The 24,605-nt window shown below is 43.7% G+C and overlaps 1 protein-coding gene across 1 annotated transcript in view; it reads right to left on the reverse strand.

The window, feature by feature from the left end:
* Positions 1–24,605, reverse strand: part of RSRC1 (arginine and serine rich coiled-coil 1) — a 106,253-nt gene that overhangs the window by 26,344 nt on the left and 55,304 nt on the right. Inside the window, exon 6 of the mRNA XM_074547538.1 lies at positions 15,817–15,868. Coding sequence (XP_074403639.1) covers positions 15,817–15,868 — 52 coding nt within the window. The remainder of the gene's footprint in view (positions 1–15,816; positions 15,869–24,605) is intronic.

Consider the following 24,605-nt stretch of genomic DNA (forward strand, 5'->3'; position numbering starts at 1 on the left):
GCACTGCCAGGGCAGTTTATTTGAAGGGACATGGGTGGGAATCATGGAATCAGGAGATGGTTAAGGCTGGAAAAGCCCCCCACGATCATCGAGTCCTGCTGTTGATCCAGCACTAACCCTGTCCCCAGGTGTCACATCCACACATCTCCTCAACACTTCCAGGGATGGAGGCTCCCCCACTTCCCTGGGCAGCTCATTCCAAAGCCAGATCACCTTTTCCAGGTGAAGGAAGAATTTGTTCCTCAAATCTAATCCAGACTTCCCCCAGTGCAACTTGAGGCCATTTCCTCCAGCTGATGAGAAGGGAAAAGCTTCCTCTTCCTCAAGGAACCAAGAGCTAGGGAAAGTAAAAGGATGGCCTGGAGTTAAACCTGCCCCTAAACTACTGCGACAAAAGAAGCAGCAACATTTAGGAGCAAAAAAATAAATGCCATCTATAGAAGTCGATGGAGTAAGAATGCTCTTATTGCTATATCCTTCAGGAATAAGCTCAACCAGAAAACCAAGAGGCCATTCCTATGAAAAACTCTGATTTAATTCAATTTATCTAAACTGTTCTTCAGGCAGTATTTGCTCCAGAGCTGTTTGTTTCCCCCTGGCGTCCCACACCCCAAAAAACACTCATTTCTCATGGGATCTGCCAGCCACCAGCTCCACCACCCATGAGAAATCACCCTGATCTTGCACTACCCGCCTACCTTCACATGAAAACCCACCAGCTCCTCCATTTAATTCCACAAAGAAATCATTTCAATTCAAAAAACACTTCCTTGCTTAAAATATAACCACACAGACAAATTACTTAAATGATTTCTGGGGGAAAAAAACGGCACTGTGCCTCAAATACAATTGTCATTACAGGCTGTAGATTGGCAATGACAGCCAGCTTTTCTTTCTGGGGGTAAGGGCAGAATTCAGCCTGACAGCTTGTCAGCAAACTTGAAAAATTCACTCCCAAAACTTCGATTCCAAAGGAGCCCTTCTTTCATCTGCCAATTTCCCAACGTCAGGAATGGGCACGGTAGGTGAAAATCAAGCAGATGACAATTGCTGTGGCTGTGGGGAGGGAGCAGTAAAGCAGCACAGAGCACACACAGCTGAGGGCAGAGCAGCCAAAGCGGCCCCAGCACCTCGCAGGGCTCCGGGAGTCTCCAGCTCCTGCTTTCCAACCCGATAAAATCATCAGCAGTGGAAACATAAGGAATAAAGCTGTGTCAGTGGAGCACACTTCATCAAGAATGGAGCACAATTAATATTCAAATTGTGCTGCAAGGAAGCATTTTTGAGGATTTTTTGAAGAAAGAAGGAAATTTGTGCACCCTATGTATGATACATAGGGTGACCTATGTATCATAGCTCACCATGATGTTGTTAAAAAAATTTGACCATGATGTTGTTAAAAAAATTTTGTGAAGCAACAAAACACAAAAAATATCAAAAAGCACTTCTTGAAGTTTTTTTTTAAAACCCTCTAAGTGCATAAACACCGAGACAGTGTTAAAGAAAAAGAATATTAGCAGCAAGGAGTGTTAACTCACAGAGATACTCAACAGGGCACTTGAAAATCAGGAGAGGACGAGGTGGAAAACTCAGAGCTGGAAAACTTCGGGGTGGGGGCGCAGCAAAGTGCCAGGATTGACCGAGCTGGAGCTGAGGAATCAGGAGCCAGGCAGGGACAGGAGCCTGACATGTGGCACCAAAAGGGGGAGCGTGTGTCAAGGGAAGGTCGTGGGGAGCACTCGCATCGCCAGCACTCACCCACTGCAGCCTTGGGAGCATCCCGAGGAGAAGGGAAGGGAAACTCCACAAACTCCACATTCCCTGCACCCCCAGCTCCTATAACCATGCACTGTACTCGGCCTCATTAAACACTCCCCCAGGATAAAAGAGGTAAATATATTGCTTAAATATTCAGCGGCTGGCTGTAAAGTTTCATTGCAGATTAAGTGATGAAGATGAAGAAATGCTGCTGAAAACAAACAATTTATCTTCACTCGGCGCAGCAGAGCGCTCCTGGATCCCCGCCAGAGGCTCTGTGGGTTGGAATTCAATAACTGCATTAAAAGAAAACTACACCCCTACTACACACCAGGCTGAACATCCCTGAGTAAACAGTTTGCTGCAGCGGCGCTTAAATAATTCAGGAAGGAATTTGGGGTAGCAAACGTTTTTTCTGAAGTACTGTGTGGCTTTAATGTATTTCAAATAAATGCTTGTTTTTAAAAGTTCGAGTAGAGCCCATTAGAGCAAGTGGGAAAACAGACAAATCCAAGGCAGAAAACCACCGAAGCAGTGATTTCCAGGAGAGGAGGGAAGGAAGATTTGTCACCAGGGAGGAAGGCACCGCCAAGGGCACGGAGCTGATAATATACACATGCATTCCCACTGCTCACCTGCAGCCTTGAGAGATTCCAACTGGCTCTCATAAGTCTGGACAGCATCATTTTCCCTCAGACACATGTGCATCCATATATTTGTATAAAGCTGTAGCGAAGTAATAAATAAGCAGCCTTATTCAACACCACAACTTCCATAAACTTCCTCCAATTAGGTTTCATTTCCAGCCAGCTTTAACTGTGGAGGGGAGAGCTCTGCCAGGTACTTTTGGAGGGTGTTTCTCTCATTCTTAGAGAACAGAAATAATCTGAAATATTAAAATGGCATTGGGTGTTTAAGGGTTTTAACCATGAGGAAAGGGAATGCACATCCCTGTGTGGGGCTGGCACCACTGAGGCCCCCATCCTTCACCCATCAGCAGGAACCCGCCTCTGAATCTGCATGTGCACCCACGGGATGTCTGGGTACTCTTCATATGGAATTTGTGCTTTTTCATGAAGATCATTGTGTTAATCACACTTTTAATTGCACTGCTCAGTCGCCCAAGCATAGAACATGGAATGGTTTGGGTTGGGAGGGACCTTAAATCCCACCCAGGGCCACCCCAGCCATGGCAGGGACACCTCCCACTGTCCCAGGCTGCTCCAAGCCCAATGTCCAACCCGGCCCTGGGCACTGCCAGAGATGGGGTGTCCATCAGAAGGTGACAAAAGGTTGAACTGGATGGTCTCTAAGGTCCCATCCAACCCAAACCATCAGGGATTCTATAAAAAATTTCTTAAAGAAAAATCACCCCTTTTTTTCAGATAACTTCCATCGTAACGTTTTTGGAAAATGTTATAATATTATGTATAACATTATAATATTATAATAAAATGTCATCATATTAAAATATTATTTTTACAATTTTTATTTTTACAATTTGTACAAATACTGCAAGCAGGTTAATAACTATCTCCAAAAAACCCACTGAACTGCTTTAATCTCTATATTCTGCCAATGCTGGATTTCCACTCCTCTGAAGAGCCCCCAGCCAATGCAAGGCCCTTTGCAATAAACCACAAATTCAATGACCTGGCTTCAGAGATTTCTCATTTCTGTCCATCTCAACTGTCCTGTCCCCTGTCACTCCTACAGATTAGGATTAGGATTAGGGTTAGGATATTCCTTACACCCCCAACTGGAATTTTTTTAGTATTTAATAGTCATTATTTCATATTTTTGTACTTTCCTTTGTTACAGTAACATTCACTACTTCGGTACAAGCCTAATCAATTAAAAAAATATCATGAACACACACATCCAGTATTTTCACTGAGACTAACAAAAACATTAAGTAAGTTGAAATGAATGATGAAGCTGAGCTTTGATTTTAAACTTAATTTACTAAAAATAAACTAATAGAATCATTAAGGTTGGAAAAGACCTTCAAGACCATCCAGTCCAACTTCCAAGAATTATTTATATTGTTCAAAGTTTCTTTGCATAGCAGGTGACTGAATCATTTCAATATGAATAATTGCAAATAGAATTTGCTGTCAAACAACATTTCGTGCTCACGAGAAAGAAAAATTAGATGTTATTCCTAAAATTACAATACAAATGACAAGTATTTTAAATTTTGGAATTTTTTCCCTTAGTTTACAGTGCAACAGGGCTGTTCCTTATTACCAGGCCCAATTCCACATGGATCAAACCATAAAGGACTTTCTAATCCCCCAGCTTTGTCCTTTAAAACTCATTTAGCCCTGTGGCAGGAGTGGGCAGCACTAATGGGCCCCAGCCCCCCCATTCATCCCCAATTCCCCCAGGTGCCCTCCCTGCTCGTGCCCAAATGGCACCAACCTGGTGTGCAGCCCATCCCTGAAAAGCCCAGCCTGGAGCATCCCCAGGGATGGAAACCCTGCAACCACTCCAAGCTGTTCCTCTGCCTCTGCAGAAAAGCCCTGCCCTGCCAGGCCAAAGAGGAAGGCAAATCAAACTGATTTTAAGGCAGAAAAAGTCAAAGTGGGGTCCTTCAAAGCAACCCTGCACTTGTCAAACACATCAGGTGCTGCCTAAAATTTGGGGAAAAAATTGGGAAATGCCAAGTGCTGTGACGTTCTAAGGGAACTTGTGCTGAAACACACTGATATTGGTAACAAAGCCTGACACTTTCAATACAAACCACCTCACACTGAAAGTTCTGCACAGCTCTGGTTCTAGCCCCTCGGTATTTGTTCAGTATTTGGTGTTTCTGAGTGAACCCCTTGGTTTTGCTCACACCAAGGGGGAAGGAGCGGGGCTGCTCTGCTGCTCTAGGGATGGGATGGCACAAACCCCACCCAGCGCACCCAGGGATGCTCAAAGCAATCAAATTTTGGCATTTGTCCCCCTGGGCAGCAGCAGAGCCCAGGGAGGGAAGGGCCCGTCCAAAATCTGCTCCTGAGGGAACACCCGAGCTCGGGATCCGGCCCACACAACTCCAAGGCTTTTCCATTTCCTTCCTCCACGCTCCCGAGTTTAATAAACAACAAACCCATCATTTTTTAACACTTTAACCAGCGAGAGCAGTGATTCATAACTCTGTCATAATTAAAATTTTATGGCAAATACACACAGCCATCAGTCATCCAGGCAGCGACGTCCGAAAAAAGTGGGATTCCAATTTATAAGCCCGTGCAGGATTGTGTGAGTTACACTGTATAAAAGCACATTTCTAGGGAGTTATTGAACTGGGGAAAGCAAAAGTTGGTTGGGTTTATTTTTTTAAAATCAAATACAGAGGAGGTTATGAATTTGTTGGCGCAGTGGCTCCGTACAGTGACTGATGGTTAAAAAAGGGAAGGAAATATTATCCTGTGTCTTCTTCCAGAGCTGCACTAACCACGTTTGGTGCTGTCCCTGGTGCTCCCTAATGCCACAAACACAGATTCCCTGAAATTATTAAAAACTCCAAAAAAAGAGAGAAAAATCCACATTGATGCCAGGGGATAAAAGGGGTAAAGCAGTGAAATTGGTAAATTGTGAGATATGCACGTACAGAAACATTTTAATGTTTCTGTAAACATTTTAATTCATTCAATTCCAATTAATTTTATCCCACCAACAACATGGAATTCTCTGAATGAATGAAAATAATGAATTGGTCATCTGGTACAGAAAGACATTCAGGGATTTCCAAAATTCCTATTTGTCTCTCCAAGATCCATCCTGGATCCAGACATAAAATGAAGTGCTCTTGAATACATGGATCAGGGTGATTTTAATTATTTAATATACAGCTGGGTTTAGGATATAGTAGAAAATAAAGAAATATTTGCAAATCAGTTTCACAGTTGCTTTTTTGCTTAGAAATACCAGAAACCCAAAAACTTTCAATAGCTGTTTCTCATCCCTGTTCTTAAAAGGAGTTTTTCCTAAATCCCATAAACATTCCACATCACCTGGGAAATCCCTTCTGCTGGCACACACCCAGCTGTTAAAGCAGCTGTGCCCCATGGCTTTACAAGAAATTTCTATTTTTAAGACACAATGACATCCCCATTCCACCCTAAAACCAGAGGATAGGAATTCTCTGTAAGAATATTTAGGGATTCCCAACACTCTTTGCTGCTACAACATTGTCAGTATTTGAGATTTTTATCCACTTTTAAGATGAGAAAAATATCGTGGGACGTGCAGGGAAAAGTTGGATTAAGTTTTCCAGTGAAAATGGGCAATCTGGCAATGCTGGGTATTTTCCAACCTTAATGATTCCATGATATAATTTCAGCTTGGAAAAAGAATCAGTTTGTATTTTCACACATTCAAAAAATAAAATAAATAAATAAAAAGGGAAGAAAAAAGCTAAACATGAGACTTGGAGCTTCCACAAACTGTTATCTCAGGTCTCCCCAGTCCATTAAAGGAAGTAATTGAATCAGTTTGCGTTTTCTCCGTAAAATCTCATTCAGAGAAATTTTATTGCCAGCCATCTAAATAGTAAATACTTATTATCCTCTCCAAACGAGGTTGTGCTTGCCAAGGGCAAAGCCATGGCTGTGACTGTGGCTCTGTCAGAGGCAGCAGAAGTGAAAAAGGTTATAAAGACACATTAATGTCACGGGAGGGCCTCGCCAGCGCTCCGTAATTGGGGCCTTTATTCCCAGGCCCGGGCCCTGCTAATAGGATGCTTTAGGGTTTCTCTGGTGGCAGCCCCACATAATCACCTCCACCAGCTCCATGTGGATGTTTATCTGGGAATAAAATGTCAATAATGGCCAGCTGAGAGGGCCAGAGAGGCACGGCCAGGCAGGCCCAGCGCCAGCGGGGGACGGCCACGCTGAGAAAGGCACAAAAATATTGGGAATAAGGCTGGAAAATGAACTTTTAGAACTCAGTCTCTACTGTAGGGAAACCTGGGAAAACAGGCCAAATAGTAATGCTGAGATTGAGTTAAAAGAATGTATTTCTAATTCAACGGGCACAGAGTGCCCCAGGCCTGGAGGAGGCCAAGGAGCAGCCAGGCCCAGGGACATGGCAGGGCTGGAATGAGATGGGCTGTGAGGCCCCTTCCAGCCCAACCCAGTCTGGAATGCCATGTACTCTTCCACAACTTATTCCCTTGGCCCTTTAGTTTTGCCCACACTTCCACCAGAAAATGGAAACACAAACCCAGAGCTGCTGCAAGTTAGGAATGTAGGGAAACCTGGGAAAACAGGCCAAACAGTAATGCTGAGATTGAGTTAAAATAATGTATTTCTAATTCAACGGGCACAGAGTGCCCCAGGCCTGGAGGAGGCCAAGGAGCAGCCAGGCCCAGGGACATGGCAGGGCTGGAATGAAATGGGCTGTAAGGCCCCTTCCAGCCCAACCCAGCCTGGAATGCCATGTACTCTTCCACAATTTATTCCCTTTGCCCTTTAGCTTTGCCCACACTTCCACCAGGAAATGGAAACACAAACCCAGAGCTGCTGCAAGTTAGGAATGTACAGGAGGAAAGGCAGAGCTGCAGAGAGTGAGACCCCCAGGGTGGTTTGGGTTGGAGGGGACCTCAAAGCCCCCCCAGCCCCATCCCCTGAAGGGGCAGGAACACCTCTCACTGCCCCAGGCTGCTCCAGTGTACAATGCAATCACAATTTCCTCTTGCTCAAAGAGACTCATCACGATAAAATCATTCACATTTCTCAGAGAAAACTCTCCAAGGGCTTCAGATCAGCAGCACAAAATGCTCAAAACCTTTAAGAAACTACTGATTAAATAGTTTTAGTGGGTATTTTAAGAACATAAGGGGATACACCATGGCTTAAACAAAGCAGCTCAGAAATCTTCAATAATAAATCACAGTGCAGCCCCAGAGAAGAGAAACAGAACTGGAATTAAAGGGAGGATCTGCAATAAAGGCACCTAATTTGATTTTTCACATAAGCTGTGTTTTGAAACACTTTTTTTTTTCCTTGCTGGGGTGATCAATATGAGAGACTGGCAAAGGACACGAGTTTCCATTACTGCTGCCTTTTACTGAGGACGCTGTTCTGCCCTTTCCAATGGATTCTTTCATGGGCTTGGGGCAACAGGGCTCAAATCACCTGATGCAGGTTTAACTCAGTGTGAACTTGCCTTTCTTCACATTTGGAGGAGAGGTAAAACCTACTATTAGAGCACTTTGACATCTGCTTCTCAGGAGCATTATTTCAGCAGAAAATGTATAAAATCTTGTCCAAGTCACTAAAATTATCAAACACACCCAAGAAATTACAGATATTAAATATTCATAGAATAAAGGTGCATAAACAACAAAGAGAAAAGAAAATTTTCTTATCAGCCTCTTAGGTATGAGGAGAAATGCTTCACATATAAAAATATGTTGGGGATCTTGTTTCTATCAACCTCTATGACCCCCCACATTTGCAAGAGCCTAAGTGTGAGAACTGCCCTTAAAGCACCCCAAAATCCCTGCCAATGACAGGCAGCAGCCCTGCAAAAACCCACCAGGACTGAAGAGTCCTTGCCAAGCACCCTCTGCTCCACGCTAAGATTTATTCGGCCGACACCTCATAATCATCTCTAAATCTAATGGGACACAAATGCATTTCATCACAGATGAAAATCTTCAGCGCTGCTCAAATGGAAATCAAGGAATTATTACAATGCCGTGGTCTGGCTTGCAGCAGGCATTAATCAGAAATCATAATAAATCCACACAGCACACTCAGGCAGCACATTAGTCAGGCGCTTTTGCATGATAACGACGTTGACTAATGGGCTCCGAGTTGGAAGGGTCAATCATAAACTCATCAAATGCTTCATTTAATTTCTTAATTTGGACAAACACGATTTGTTTATGGGAAAGATATCAGGTGTTCTTGAATGAATAATGGCTGTGAAACCAAAGTCCATTAATCAGTGCTTGATTACAAATGACTCGGAGATTGTTTGTTCTAATTTCATTCATTTGGGGCAACAAAGAGAACACGAGCGAGCGAAAGCACTTGGCCAAAATGGCACACTTAGTTCTCCATGTTTAATAAAGTTGTGATAAATGGGCTTTCAATAACTAAAACAAGGGGGTTATTACCCATATTAAATACTGTCCCTGAGAAATTAATATCCAGGAGTTACAAGGAGATGGTGCAGGCACACGACAAGGTGCAGGATGAGTGCTGAACTCCTGTGCTGGCATTCCAGCTTTCCCTGAAAGGATGGATGGGAAAAGCACAAAACCAGCAGGGATTCAGTTCTACTTCCTGTGAAATACTTTAGGAAAATGATGAAGTTATTTGGGTTGGAGGGGACTCAAAAGCTCAGCCAGTGCCACCCCTGCCATGGCAGGGACACCTCCCACTGTCCCAGGCGGCTCCAAATCCCAATGTCCATCCTGGCCCTGGACACTTCCCGGGATCCAGAGGCAGCCACAGCTTCTCTGGGCAGCCTGGGCCTGCGCACCCTCACTGGGATTTGTAATTCATTTAATTTAATCTAATCCATAGGTTCCTTTCAGCAAGATGATTCCAGCACACTTCCCACGTGGAAATTCGGGAGGCTCCCAACACCAGAACAGCACCAGCCACAGCAGATGGGGCAACTGAAAACCTTTTCCTGTAAAATCCACCACTGGAATTTATATCCATGGAGAAAAACACTCTGCACTTTCACTTGCAGAAAATCTGAACACCCAGAGATGGTACAAGGGAAGCTGTCAGCACAAAGCTCAGGACACACATTCCTGGGAATGCCCGGATGGCCAGAGCCCACACAGGGCAGCTGCACACAGAGCAGCCTGTGACAGACCATGTGAAACACCAAAACTAAATATTCACCCATCAATGTTAAGAAATAACATCTCCCAAAAGACTTGCTAAAAAACAAACGAGCCCCACGACCACATATGGTTTGCACAGCCAAACCAGTGGATAATTAAATTACAGCAAAGTTGCTAAATATGAATTGATATAAAACTTCAGCTAACTGAAAAATTGTCTTTGACTGCAGATCAATAGCAGGCCTGCAAGATTCATCTGCACATAATTAGCACAGAGATTTGCATCAAAATCCTGGATCCCATATGCTGCAATATTACAGAAACCCATTAGGCACCATGTAAGCCTGAGATACTTTTGGTGCCACAAAAAAAAAAAAAAAAAAAAAGATCTTGGATAAAAATCTAACAAAAAAAATTAGAAATTCTAGAAGATTTAGAATGATTTCTGAAGGCAATAAATGTTCATTAACTAATAAAGTTCCTCTAAATTCTACTTATAGGCTCTGGTTTATATTATGGCATCCTGACAATTCCTCATTGGTTTCTGACTCTAAAATCAAATTGATATTCCACAAAAATGGTTCAAAGCAATTTTTTTTAGTTTCTTGTAAGAACCTAAAAGAGGTCCCTGAAGTGAACAGCTTTTAGACACCAACAGAATGATATTATGCATTGCAAAAGTGAATTGTTTCATTTCAAACACATTTATTCTCTACCTACACTCAATTAAAATCCTGCATTTTTTCAGCAATCCTGCAAATTAATTTAAATTATTTAATCAATTACTATTATCCAAGTGTTTACTTCGTTTACCAATGCCACAAACCAGCAGCATTTCAGAAATCACCAATTTTGTAAAGACAACACCATTAATATGTTAAAAAAACAATTAATTGGAAAAAGACTCTTTTTTCTACAGTTGTCACTTTGTGTGCAGAAATTCTCACTTTTTTTAAAACTCCAATGAGATTATGAAGCTCTGCCAAGAGCTCGGGTCAAGGAATGGCTGAGGAAATGTCTCTGTCCAGCCTGGCTGTGAAGCTCACTGGTGTGGAGCACCCAGGTGAGCTCAAAAACTTCCTGAATTTTCTGAAATTCAGCCTTAAAACACCTGAAATCCCCATTAAACACATAATATAAAAATTAGCTACTTCTTCTAATGCACACCTTCTTGATTTTAAAACTAATTGTTTAATTATTCTATTGCTCTGAGCTTTTTCAAATGCTCTTTCTCCTGATGCTGTCACTGAAATGGGTTTTGACACCAAAATCTGCTGAGTAGGAACCAGCAGCTGACCTAAAATCTGGGTTCATTAACTCCATAATTAGATGGATTTCCTAAATTAGCTGGTGCCCAAGAGCAGGATAAACCTCCCCTATGGAGCCAGGAGAGGAGAAGGATCCAGGGAGAGCTCAGGGCCTGCAGGGGCTCCAGGAGAGCTGGAGAGGGGCTGGGGACAGGGATGGAGGGACAGCACCCAGGGAACGGCTCCCATTGGGATGGGTGGGACATTGGGAATTCCTGGCTGGGCTGGGATTCCCAGAGCAGCTGGGGCTGCCCCTGCACCCCTGGCAGTGCCCAAGGATGAGCTTGGAACACCCTGGGACATTGGGAGGTGTCCCTGCCATGGATGGGATGGGATTTAAGGTTCCTTCCAACCCAAACTATTCCCTAATTCTGGAATCTCAGGTGCCCCCAGAGCAGGACACGCAGGGAAGGTGTTTGAGCCACCACAGCCGAGGCTCTTCCCAAGGTAATTCCAGTTTATTTTCCTTTGACACAGGGAACACAACAACCTTCCCACTGGTGAAGACTCACGAGGGATGAAAATTCCTCTCCTTGCTGGGGGTCCAGGAAATGCTGCACAAAACACCCTCAAAACCCTCTGCAGCACCTCCATCCACGTTTGTCACAAAGAGAAAGCATGACTCAAGGAAGAATTTGATGATTCAAAAAAGAAAACATGATTCAAGAAAGATTCCTTTGCTCTCCAAATAGAGATTTTCCTATAAATAGAAGTAAAATTCAATTGTCCAAAGTGTCAACTGCCACTATTCAAAACAAATATTTGAAATTGATAAAAATTAGAATTTTACATTAAATCAATCCTACACAGCAACTGAATTAATCTTTTTTTCAATATTCAGAACTTTTAAGCTTGTTAATAGTTCAAAATTCTTGCAATTTCTGGGGCAAGAATTATTTTTAGCCTGCTTTACATTTCCACAGAACAAGTAAAATATTTTAAGTATTATTTCATCCTTTGTGTGTATATAACAGCACATGTTATCCACCCTCCTAAAATTCATTGCATAATTAGAAATTTAAATTAAAACCAGTAAGTTCTCAGTGGAAAGAACACAAATAAGAAAACTGAAAGAAAACCATCATCAAAACGAGAAATCCATAAACATTTGATAAATTTGGCAGTTGAAAAGAAGCCCCAATAAAAGGAAATTTTTCATACTTGTTGCCACCTGCCCGCCCGACTGCTTTGCATAGCTAGAAAAGAGCAAAATAGAGGCCAACCTATTTAACTAAACAGTTTTTATTAAAGTAAAAGAAAAGCAAGAATCTATAAAGTAGCAAGTGATCCTATTAGTTCCACCAGACTAAAATCATACAGTCTACGTATGTGGTCCTTTCAGCCACATCTGTTATGAGCCATTTTGATACCCAAAAGCAGAGAATATTTGCCTATATTTATCAGGCACTGAGTGCAAATCAGGCTTTTTCTCCTCAATAATTCCTGGTAGAATGGGTAGATTAATTAAAAAAAGGCAGTAGGAATTATAAAATATTTGTATTTACCACAGTTAAGGCTGAAGCACTCATCGTATTCCATGATTTTCCCTTTGAGAAATATGTAAAATACAATAAAGATGCAGGCTACAAAATTAAAGGCAGCGATCTGATAGCATAATTCAAAGATGATGAGTTAAATATCCAATATCCAGAACTGGATCTGATAAATATTAAATGTTTGGGATTTGTATTCCCTCATTTTCTCACATTTAGTGCCTCGGTCCCCAAGTTTCCTTTAAATAAACTCTGGCGAATTCTTTGCACAAAACGCCCTATTCTTGACTGCTCTTTCAGCCAGAGATTGAAATGCAGATCCCAAAAAATACATCAGTCACTTATTTCAACTCTAGACCTTTGAAAATCCAGATCAATTGCCTTTTGTCATCGCCTTTATATGGAGAGTAAGAAATTTCTGCTTAGCACCATGGAAAAGCTCCCGGAGCCCTTTGGAAGAGGCGGCAGCATCGACAGCTCGAGACACCCGTGCGCTATTTCACGGGAATTTATTGACATTTTGGGAATATCCATCCCTATCTGAATCTTTATGAGAAAGCACAGGTGCCCATGTAATTTACAGCAGGCACTAAGCAGCTTTCAGGTTCTGAGGTTCGCCCCCAGCTCGGGATTTCACATTTGCAACTTCTCCCTAAAAAAGCGGCGCCGGGAGCCACGCTCGGCACGAACCCCCCAGCCCGGATCCTCCGCGTCTCCCTCGGTAATGAAGTCTGGGAAAGAAATCACAGACACCCAAGTGGTTTGGCAACTGTAAGTGACAGAAGCTGAGCTAAATCCTCTGTTTACACTGGGGATTATCCGGGTGGATTGTGCGGCGCTCCCGGAGCCGGCGCTGGTCAGGGGACGCTGCTCCCCGTCCGCCCGTGGGGCACGGCACAAAGCCCCGGCCTGGTAGGAAGTGACCCAGAAGGAGATGGCGAGCAAGGATTTACACAAAGCCAGTCTGCCTCAGAAAAACTCCATATGACCATTAACTGGCCGGCAGGGCCTGCCAGGAGGCCTAATTACAGCCCTACAGAGCCCGCTAACAAAAGCTGGAGAGCTTTAGCCCAGGGATGATCTGCTTTATACTGACTTGAGAGAGTCCATATAGAGCGAGGAAAAGAAAGAGGTTTAGCTTGGAAATTCTCCCAAGAGACAAAGCATTGTGGCTCAGTCTGGAAGGCCCACATGGAACATACTTCAGATGGGCTTAAACATCCCACCCTCTCCAAATTAACATTCAACTACTGCCTGCTTAACATCTGCTCGGGCACGGCGACTTGTGGGAGGCTGTCAGAGGAGCCTCAAAAGGCTCCCTGGCACCTCAATATTAAGAAATCTAATTCAATAAATCATGGAAATACGAATTTATAGCTGGGACCGACAACTTCTGAGGAATGAAGGGTTTTATAAATCAAAACTCAGTTGTCTCGAGAATTAAAAGTGTTTGGGTACCTCCCAGTATTGCCCTGCTCAATGAGAACAAAACACTGACATTAATCTACACTTAAAAAAAAAATTAAAAAATTTAATGAAGTCAGCATGAATGCAGGACTTGGAGAAAAATCTCTCAGCACTGTATAACCTAAATATAAAAATGGCCATCTTACCCTCCTCCCACACAGACAGAGGTGAGTATTTTTTATTTTACCTGCTCTCCTAATGAGAGACCAGAGTCACAATTCCCATCTCCAAATACATCAGGGAAAAGGAAATCTCAATAATAAGAGCCTGATTTACTAGGTGGTGATTTCTGCCTTTCAGAAAGAGCAGCTGCTATTTCCTAAAATAATACCTAGGTTAAATTCGAAAAGCAGGTTTTCTCAAGATCCTAAATATCTCCACAAGGGCAATTCAGATAGGGAGACACAAAGAGGGAATTGGAGAGCAGCTGTGGCTGCCCCTGGGTCCCTGGCAGTGCCCAGGCCAGGCTGGGCACTGGGGACAGTGGGAGGTGTCCCTGCCATGGCACGGTGGGATGGATGGGATTTAAGGATTGGGATTTCCAGCCCAAACCTTTCCACGATTCCACCATGCCCGCAGGGATCAACCATGAAGGGACCGTCCCCAGTGTCCCTACAAGCCCTGCAGGTGATCTGGAGCCGCTGCTTTGCCTGTCCCAAGCAGGGAGGAGCAGCATCAACGCCAGATCCATGGCAATCCACTGGGAACACGGCACAGCTTCCCATTCCCACGCTGGGCTTGGAGCAATCCCCATAACCTGCACAGATATTCCATGAGCTCATTCCCAAGCTTGGGATGGAGCCCTGTGCACACCAACAGCAGCTCCACTCACCACCACTGAAGTACAAAATTAATTTCAATTATATTCAAATAGAACATCACCATAACAGCAATGAACCTGCTGAGCCTCAGCTCCTCAAAATCTGCCAGGTAATGAATGGCTCAGCAGAAATTCATTTTTAAGTTTGAAGCCTAAAAGGTGCCGATTTTGCAAGGAGTAAACACACAAAAATATATTGAAACAACATTTATCAATGTTTCCAACCCCTTCTCACAGGAATTAAATAAAAATTAAATTTAATTGACTGAATGCAGGACTTGGGGAAGAAGGTGGGTGATGATCCCATAAATGCCTGGGATGACCAAGACTTAAATAAAGCCAGGAAGGAACTGGATTCTGTATTTTGGATTGTAAGAGACACAAAGATATTAAATCTCTTCTGTTCCTTATGAACAACCTGCAGCTTCAATCTAAGATCCAGCCCTCAATGGTGGATATTTAAATTTAATAATGTCACAGACCTCTGATAAGCTTTGGAAAATTTTGGAGCCCAGGTCACAATGATATACAACCCCCAGTTATCTTTCGTACATCTCCCAGGTGTGAAATTAAAAAATGAGATGTGATCGATGGCAGCAGAATACACAAATTGTGCTTTTGAGGTCAGGGCTGTCACATCCATTTCATAATTACATGCTTCAAAGATTTATTAAAAGTTCTGGAGAACAAGGAATGCATTGGAAGAGAGACAAAGCAAAAGGCTGAATGGATTTTGGAAAACGAAGTACATCAGCAATGTGAGGAGATTCCTCTAAAGAGAGGGTTTAAAAGGGGAAAAATAATTACGTATATATATATACACACACACACATATATATATATGCACTTGGACTGATTTAGAGCAATACTAAAAAATAAAGAAAATTGCAAAAAAATAAACAAAACCAAATTCTTGAGAGCACAGAATCATGTCTCAGTAGTAGCAAGAGCCAGAGGATAAACATGAGGTTTTAGTGTAGGAAAAGCCTTATTTTTATTTCCTTAAAGGGCTTTACTAAGTGCCAATGATGACGCAAACCAATTTAATCTTAACCTGCAATTCAAGTGAGCTACAGAGAACAGGATCAGCATCTGCCAAACACAAAGGGATAAAATCCCACCTGACAGCACAAAAACGAAGCAAATTTTTGAAGATTGTCATTTACTCACCAGCTGCCTCCAGAACCAGCTGCAGCCTGGCCTTGGCCTGTTCAGCAGGAGTCTGCAAGAGAGGAGGGGTCAGCTCACATCTGCTGGGACACCGGGCACTCCATGGGACACTGGGCACTCCATGGGACACTGGGCACTCCGTGGTGGACATTCCCACCCATGGGACACTGGGCACTCCGTGGGACATTCCCACCCATGGGACACTGGGCACTCCATGGGACATTGGACACTGGGCACTCCATGGGACATTCCCACCCATGGGACACCGGGCACTCCATGGGACATTGGACATTCCCACCCATGGGGCACTGGACACTCCATGGGACATTCCCACCCATGGGACATTGGACACTCCCACCCGTGGGACATTGGACGCTCCATGGGACATTCCCACCCATGGGACACTGGACACTCCACAGGACATTCCCACCCATGGGACACTGGACGCTCCATGGGACATTGGGCACTCCCACCCATGGGACACTGGACACTCCCCAGGACATTCCCACCCATGGGACATTGGACACTCCCACCCATGGGACACTGGACACTCCATAGGACACTGGACACTCCACGGGACATTCCCACCCATGGGACACTGGACACTCCCACCCATAGGACACTGGACACTCCACAGGACATTCCCACCCATGGAACATTGGACACTCCATGGGACATTCCCACCCATGGGACACTGGGCACTCCGTGGGACATTCCCACCCCAGAGAGCTCCCGCCTCCTCCAGCCACTCCAGAGCAGCCAGAGGAACTCCCAGCCTGGAGCCAGCGAGGGAGGAAGCACCAAGGAGCTCTCCAGAGCTGACCCAAAGCACCATCCCCACCATGACCATCCCACGCTCTGCTCCTCTCCCAGCCCTCCCACCCCAAACCCTGCCTGGCTCCTGGCTGACCGCGCTCCACACAAACACACAGCTCCACAAAACGCTCCCGAACTGGGTTTAACGTGATTAATGTGGCGAGTTTTTCACACTTTTCTCTTATCTGGGCTGATTTTTCCCTCTCCTGAAGGTATTGCTGCACATCTGTTGGCTCGAGGAGCACATTGTTGGCCGTGGCCCCACTATGCTAATCATCCCAGTGATGTTGCACTGTGTCCAATGTGTTTGCCATCCCTCCAAATGTGAAGCCACTCAAACGTTGCCACAGTTAAATTGATACACAAACCCTATTTGTCACGGGGTTCAGAAGTTGATTATTTCTGGAAGCGTCGGAGAAGTTGGGGAGGTTTCTGCTCTGCACTAAAAACAAACCTGACAGGAATTTTTGGTGGCGTTTTGCAGCTTAGGAAATTCTTCTCAAGAGTTTCTCTAAATGGCTGCAAAAGGGAAAATTAAATAGGAAAATATAGACAAGAGAAGCTGTGGCTGCCCCTGGATCCCTGGCAGTGTCCAAGGCCAGGCTGGACACTGGGGCTTGGAGCAGCCTGGGACAGTGCAAGGTGTCCCTGCCCATGGCAGGGGATGGGATGGGATTTAAGATGTCTTCCAACCCAAACCACGCCATGATTCCATGATTTTAATTAGGCAGAGCTCTTTGCCATGAATATCCCAACTGGTGATGCTCTGCATGGCCTCACCACCCTCATCCACACCCACAAGGAGAGGCTGACAGTGACAGAACAATTCCATTTCTACTCCAAGAACTTACAGACTGCTCCTTCCAATAGGAGAGATGCTGCATTAAAATGAAATTTAAATGAAGATCCAGATTTTGGTTGTACAGAATTCTATTGTTTTTAGTTCAGATTTTTGCTGTTTGCATAAACCCAGAACTACTGGGCAGAATTTATTATTACAGCTGCAATATCGATCCTGCCATCAGACCTGACCACTAATCCTGGTGGCAGCAAGAAACATCTTGAAATTTATCATAAATTATCTTCCCATTTCTTCTTCTTGCCATGAACTAATCATTGCAGTCTGTTCTGGCACCTTTGGTATGTCATGGGAGGAGAGGCGGGAGAGGAAGGGAAAGATCTGCTTTTTATCCACAACCAACTTGCCCAGCTTCAGCTTCAGAGAAGCTTTACTTGGGTTTGTGGTTTCTCCATTCCATGACAACTGTCCATTTCAAAATCCCACCCGGATTAATTGAGTTTGGCAAAATTTTGCTGGACAAACAGAGAAGGAAAATTATTTGGAGTCAAAAACCACCTGTGCTCATGCCTGCATATGAACAGCTCAAGTCTTTGTGCACCTCATGCATCAGGTGGGCTCTGGCATCCCAAAATACAATTTCATATTCCTACAGCATATCCAGTTCAAATATTTACCCAAAAAAAATCCCTGGATCTCTCAGATCCTTGGATCCCTTCTTGCTGACCACACAACCACCTTGATCTTGGTCTTTGATCCCTTGTGGCCACACAACCAGCACTGTCCAGCACCACTGACTGGAGAAAAGGTTCCACCAGCAGAGCTTTAGGATATTTGTGTCCAGCACCACTGACTGGAGAAAGAGGTTCCACCTGCAGCTTTAGGATATTTGTGTCCAGCACCACTGACTGGAGAAAGATGTTCCACCAGCAGCTTTAGGATATTTGTGTCCAGCACCACTGACTGGAGAAAGAGGTTCCATGTGCAGCTTTAGAATATTTGTGTCCAGCACCACTGACAGGAGAAAGTGGTTCCACCTGCAGCTTTAGGATATTTGTGTCCAGCACCACCGACTGGAGAAAGACATTCCACCAGCAGCTTTAGGATATTTGTGTCCAGCACCACTGACTGGAGAAAAGGTTCCACCCGCAGCTTTAGGATATTTGTGTCCAGCACCACTGACTGGAGAAAAGGTTCCACCAGCAGCTTTAGGATATTTGTGTCCACCACTGACTGGAGAAAGAGGTTCCACCTGCAGCTTTAGGATATTTGTGTCCAGCACTGACTGGAGAAGAGGTTCCACCAGCAGCTTTAGGATATTTGTGTCCAGCACTGACTGGAGAAAAGGTTCCACCTGCAGAGCTTTAGGATATTTGTGTCCAGCACCATGGACAGGAGAAAGAGGTTCCACCAGCAGCTTTAGGATATTTGTGTCCAGCACTGACTGGAGAAAAGGTTCCACCTGCAGAGCTTTAGGATATTTGTGTCCAGCACCATGGACAGGAGAAAGAGGTTCCACCAGCAGCTTTAGGATATTTGTGTCCAGCACCACTGACTGGAGAAAGAGGTTCCACCAGCAGAGCTTTAGGATATTTGTGTCCAGCACTGACTGGAGAAAAGGTTCCACCTGCAGCTTTAGGATATTTGTGTCCAGCACTGACTGGAGAAAAGGTTCCACCAGCAGCTTTAGGATATTTGTGTCCAACACCAGTGACTGGAGAAAAGGTTCCACCAGCAGCTTTAGGATATTTGTGTCCACCACTGACTGGAAAAGAGGTTCCACCTGCAGCTTTAGGATATTTGTCCAGCACCACTGACTGGAGAAAAGGTTCCACCAGCAGCTTTAGGATATTTGTGTCCAGCACCACTGACTGGAGAAAAGGTTCCACCAGCAGCTTTAGGATATTTGTGTCCAGCACTGACTGGAGAAAAGGTTCCACCTGCAGCTTTAGGATATTTGTGTCCAGCACCACTGACTGGAGAAAAAGGTTCCACCAGCAGCTTTAGGATATTTGTGTCCAGCACCACTGACTGGAGAAAAGGTTCCACCTGCAGAGCTTTAGGATATTTGTGTCCAGCACTGACTGGAGAAAAGGTTCCACCAGCAGCTTTAGGATATTTGTGTCCAGCACTGACTGGAGAAAAGGTTCCACCAGCAGCTTTAGGATATTTGTGTCCAGCACCACTGACTGGAGAAAGAGGTTCCACCAGCAGCTTTAGGATATTTGTGTCCAGCACCACTGACTGGAGAAGATGTTCCACCTGCAGAGCTTTAGGATATTTGTGTCCAGCACCACTGACTGGAGAAAAGGTTCCACCAGCAGCTTTAGGATATTTGTGTCCACCACTGACTGGAGAAAAGGTTCCACCTGCAGCTTTAGGATATTTGTGTCCAGCATTGACTGGAGAAAAGGTTCCACCTGCAGCTTTAGGATATTTGTGTCCAACACCAGTGACTGGAGAAAAGGTTCCACCAGCAGCTTTAGGATATTTGTGTCCACCACTGACTGGAAAAGAGGTTCCACCTGCAGCTTTAGGATATTTGTCCAGCACCACTGACTGGAGAAAAGGTTCCACCAGCAGCTTTAGGATATTTGTGTCCAGCACCACTGACTGGAGAAAGAGGTTCCACCAGCAGCTTTAGGATATTTGTGTCCAGCACTGACTGGAGAAAGACATTCCATGTGCAGCTTTAGGATATTTGTCCATCACCACTGACTGGAAAGAGGTTCCACCAGCAGCTTTAGCATATTTGTGTCCAGCACCACTGACTGGAGAAAAGGTTCCACCAGCAGCTTTAGGATATTTGTGTCCAGCACCACCACAGCCACAAGAACCCCACGAAAGAGCAAACCCCAAGGAGGCTCCAGAGGAGCAGCAGCAGCTGCACAGATTCACTCCCATCACTAAACACGGAGTCCCACAACTGATCCTGCTGCTCTGAGGAGCTCCAAACACCATTTGCCACTCCTCCCATGGAGTTATGGATGTGCCTGGCTGGTGTAAGGGAGGGAAGACTCAGACCCTTCCTTTACTCAGCAGTTTCCCACTGGGAGCAGCCCAGGCAGCTGCTCTGAGGCATCTTCCCCTTTGCCCTGGCCCCAGGTGCCAATTACTCCAGGGGAGAACTCGGCACAGCCACCTCCTCAGCAATCAATAAGCCCTAACCAAGGAGTGAAAGCAGGATTCTGAATAAAGGTGACTGCCTTGGCCCCAGAAAACATCTCTCCAACTGGCGGATGGGGCCGGCACTCGGAGAAAAAAGGACAGAGGGGATTTCAGCTGAAAACCACAATTAGAGCCTCAAACAAGCCAGGAGCAATGTGTGAGAACAAGCAGCTACTCCAGGTCAGTATTGATTTGGGGACCATTAAGTGAAAAAATTCAGCAAGAGCCTCAGGAAACTTCAAAATGGTGAAATGACTGGTGGAGGAAGCATTACCAAGAGTGATGTTGAGCAAAATAAACCCTTGTACTTTTCCTATGGTCTTAAGCAGGAAAAGAATTCAAAGAGAGTGAAAGGAAAAATAAAAGTATTTCTAGTGCCAGCTGGTGAAGGAGCCCACTAACTGTAAAAGCAGGAGAGGAATTCCCTAAAATTCCTTAACAAGCGCACTGTGAAATGACCCGAGGTCATCCCCAGCAATGAATTTTACACGTGCCCAAAGTGTCTGTGAGACACTGGAATCCCAGCTCAGAAAAGGAGGGGATTCCACAGGACACCATCAACACCCCTGTGATTAATAACAGCTTTTAATATTTCCAGCAAAAATTGGATTAGATCATTCAATGTTTAATGGCAGCTGATTTATAAAAGTGCAGCACAACCCTTAACTTGTATTTCTTTGCAGTTCACCCGCTGCATTCCATCACTATTCCTGCCATAAATAGTTATTTTAATAAAACTACACTAAAACAGACTCACAACTTGAAGTGTGGTGGGTTTTGTGTAAAAATCCCCACATAATTTGGTTGTCACTCGCAGATCCAGGAAACAAGTGCCAGGAATATTTGGGAGAGCCATGGTTGGCTTCCCAAATACTCCATTCCAAGGGAGACATAGCTTCTCAATTAATTAATAGATTGGAACAAACACTTTAATTCAGCTTTAGAATGTATTTTTAAAATTATTCCTGCTATTTGGGATGACTAGCAAATGTTCTTGACAGAGGAAACAATATTAAAGTGAAAACTTGAGAACACTGGAAAAAAATCTGAGAAACATGAAGTTCATAAAGAGAGTCCAAGTTTCTGCTGGAGCCACTGGGAATTGAGTGGAGCAGAGCCTGTGGGTCTTGGAAAGCTTTTATCCAGGATTCCAGCAGGTCATGGGGCTGCAGCATTTTGAGCTGCAATGCTGCCTTTCTGAATTTTTATCATTATGGAATTTCATGATGGAATTTCATATGGAAAATGGCTGAGATGTGCACTCCTCCTGCTCATCCCTGACACTGCTGGGGTGGAATTCACCTGCAGGATTTTCTGTCTCAAACCATCTGGATAAAAGCCCAACAAACTCCTGGTGATGGTGATCAGTTTTGAGGGGGTTTTACACAAATCTTTTCTCTTTATATTTGATAAAGACAAATCCAGCCCTCAGCACTGCCAGGAAAATCTGTGTCTGAAACCAGAATTCCATGTTGGACTGCAGAGAAATCCCCAGTTTGGGGCTGTGGGCAGCAGAAAGAGACCCCAAGTGCCAGTGAGGGGAAGAGCCAAGGAAGAAATCAAACAGAAGGGTTACAGCTAAAATTATATTTGAATTTATTCTGTAAGTCAGGGCCTGCCTCCACCTGCAATATTATCCATCCCATTTCCAGAAAATCCCAACAGGAGAGAGCAACAAAGGAGCCTAAACCCAGCCAGCTTTTAAACAGATTTTGATCAAATTATGGAAAATATTGTGGGACAGGTTTATCATAGGAATGCTGCATTCCTTTCCTGCCATTTACTCCTCTTTGGGTGATTAAAAAAAATAATTACCAAAGAAACTGAAAATACTTATTTGTATAAGAAGACATAAGAGAATAAAATAATCTCTCTTCATAAGAGAATAAAATACTAAAATAAAAATAAAACCAAAGGAGATTGGGAATTTGCAATTGTCATCTTTTCCTTATTTAAGTCTTTGAGGGTGGCAAATTCCAGATTGATAAAAGAATGGTTTTCACATTAAAAACATAAAAATAAAATCCCACAGAAGAATCCCTAATCTGAATTAATAGCACAGAAATATAATAAGCACATCTGGCACTATTTGAATTAAACCCCTGCATTTTCAGACATAAATCTGTTGAAAAGATTGGACGGTAAAATTATATTTATGCCTGAGTTTTTCCTCTGATACAATTAATCAGCAACACTACTCAGGAATAGGCTATGGTAGGAGTGTCTGGGCTGGATACAGATCAACCTGCTCCCAAAAAAATAATCTTAAATTTATCAAAATTAACTGTAAGTGGAGAAAAATCATGTAAAACATGGAATAATGGCAATTTTTGTCAATGGAATTCACAGACGCTCTTTGTATTTCAACAGAAATAAAGAATCCAGCATCAGGCATGAACTAATTGGGAAAGGGAAATCATTAACCAAAACAACGGGCAGAAAAGCTGACATTTTAATTTATGTAAAGGCCACCAAAAACATGAGCAGTGATGAAGGGAAGAGTCCATCTTACCTGGACACCAACAGCACATGAAGGGAAATCCTGGGTGTGGAATGGGGCTCCTCCAGCCAGAGCCAGGAAAACCATGGGAACATTGACAGAAAGGACACAAAACTCTCCCAGAGCTCTCCTTCTCCAAGATTGCCAATTTACCAAAACTGGGAGCCAACAATGACCATGCCCAATCCTGAAATTCAGAGCCCACTGAGGAACTAAATGAGGCAGAACTGTAAAATCCCAGCTCTGAAAGGAATGTCCAAATTTCCTGCTAAAACACCACAGGATATTCAGACTCCATCAGTTTTCCATCTGAGGGAATTTTCACTCAAATCTGGAACCAGAGGGACAAAACCAGAAAAAATGTCCCCAAACATCAGCAGCACTCTGACCTGATAGCTGAGGATTCCCCAAATCCTCTCCTTCCTCTCACCCTGGACAGACATGGCCACTAAAACATTTGGATTTGTTAATTTTAATTGTGGATTTGTTAACTTTAATTGTGGATTTGTTAACTTTAACTGTGGATTTGTTAACTTTAATTATGGATTTGTTAACTTTAATTGTGGATTTGTTAACTTTAATTGTGGATTTGTTAACTTTAACTGTGGATTTGTTAATTTTAATTACGGATTTGTAAACTTTAATTGTGGATTTGTAAACTTTAACTGTGGATTTTCCATTTCACTCCATTCAGCAGGAGCCACTTCCCAGAGCGAGCTGGGTTTAACCCCGGATCTCCAGAGAACCCTGCAACACCAGGTGGGTGGAAAATCCCATCTTGTTTCCTCTGAAACCAACCCAAAATGTGAGGAATAAAGCAACAATGGATTGCTGGAAGCAAATCAAAGGCAGGAGGGAATGGCTGTGGCACCCAGCCCGGGTGGCTCAGGCACACCGATGGATTTTTGGGGTTTAAAGCAGTTTTTGCAGCAAAGGCACCTTTAAAAGGAGCAGAAAACAACAATGCACTCATTTCAGTGAATATTCCTGAGAAAAAGCAAGGAAAAAGGCCTTCCTACTGGGAGTGGATACAGCAAAATGGATTAAACACTCAGCAGAAAGAGGGAGAGCTGTAAATAAGATTTTAGAAAATTAATCGGTAAATCCAGGTCCTTTTAAAAAGGAAAAATTCCTGGAAGTGTTAAACTTACACAGCCATAAAACTCTGTGTGGGTTCTTCAATAAGAGAGGAAATATGGATAATATTGCACTAAAGGCTAAAAAATTACCTCCCCTTATTTATCTCCTTGCAGCCTGGAATATCTTCCCTTAGATTTACATTTGCATGGAAATGCAGCCACAACCACCAAAAAATTCAACATTCTGATAAAGAGCTGACAGAACAGAGATTTCTGCATCAACATCATCCAGTCATTATTCCATAAATTAATCTATTTCCTAATTAAACCTTTTAAAATTAAAGGTAGAACGATCCCCACAGCTTACAAAAATTATAAAATTATTAATATTTAACTCTTAAATACGGATTTTTATCTTTCATCACTG

This window comes from Zonotrichia albicollis, chromosome 9 (genome assembly GCF_047830755.1).
Source record: "Zonotrichia albicollis isolate bZonAlb1 chromosome 9, bZonAlb1.hap1, whole genome shotgun sequence".
NCBI classification, from domain to species: Eukaryota; Metazoa; Chordata; class Aves; order Passeriformes; family Passerellidae; genus Zonotrichia; species Zonotrichia albicollis.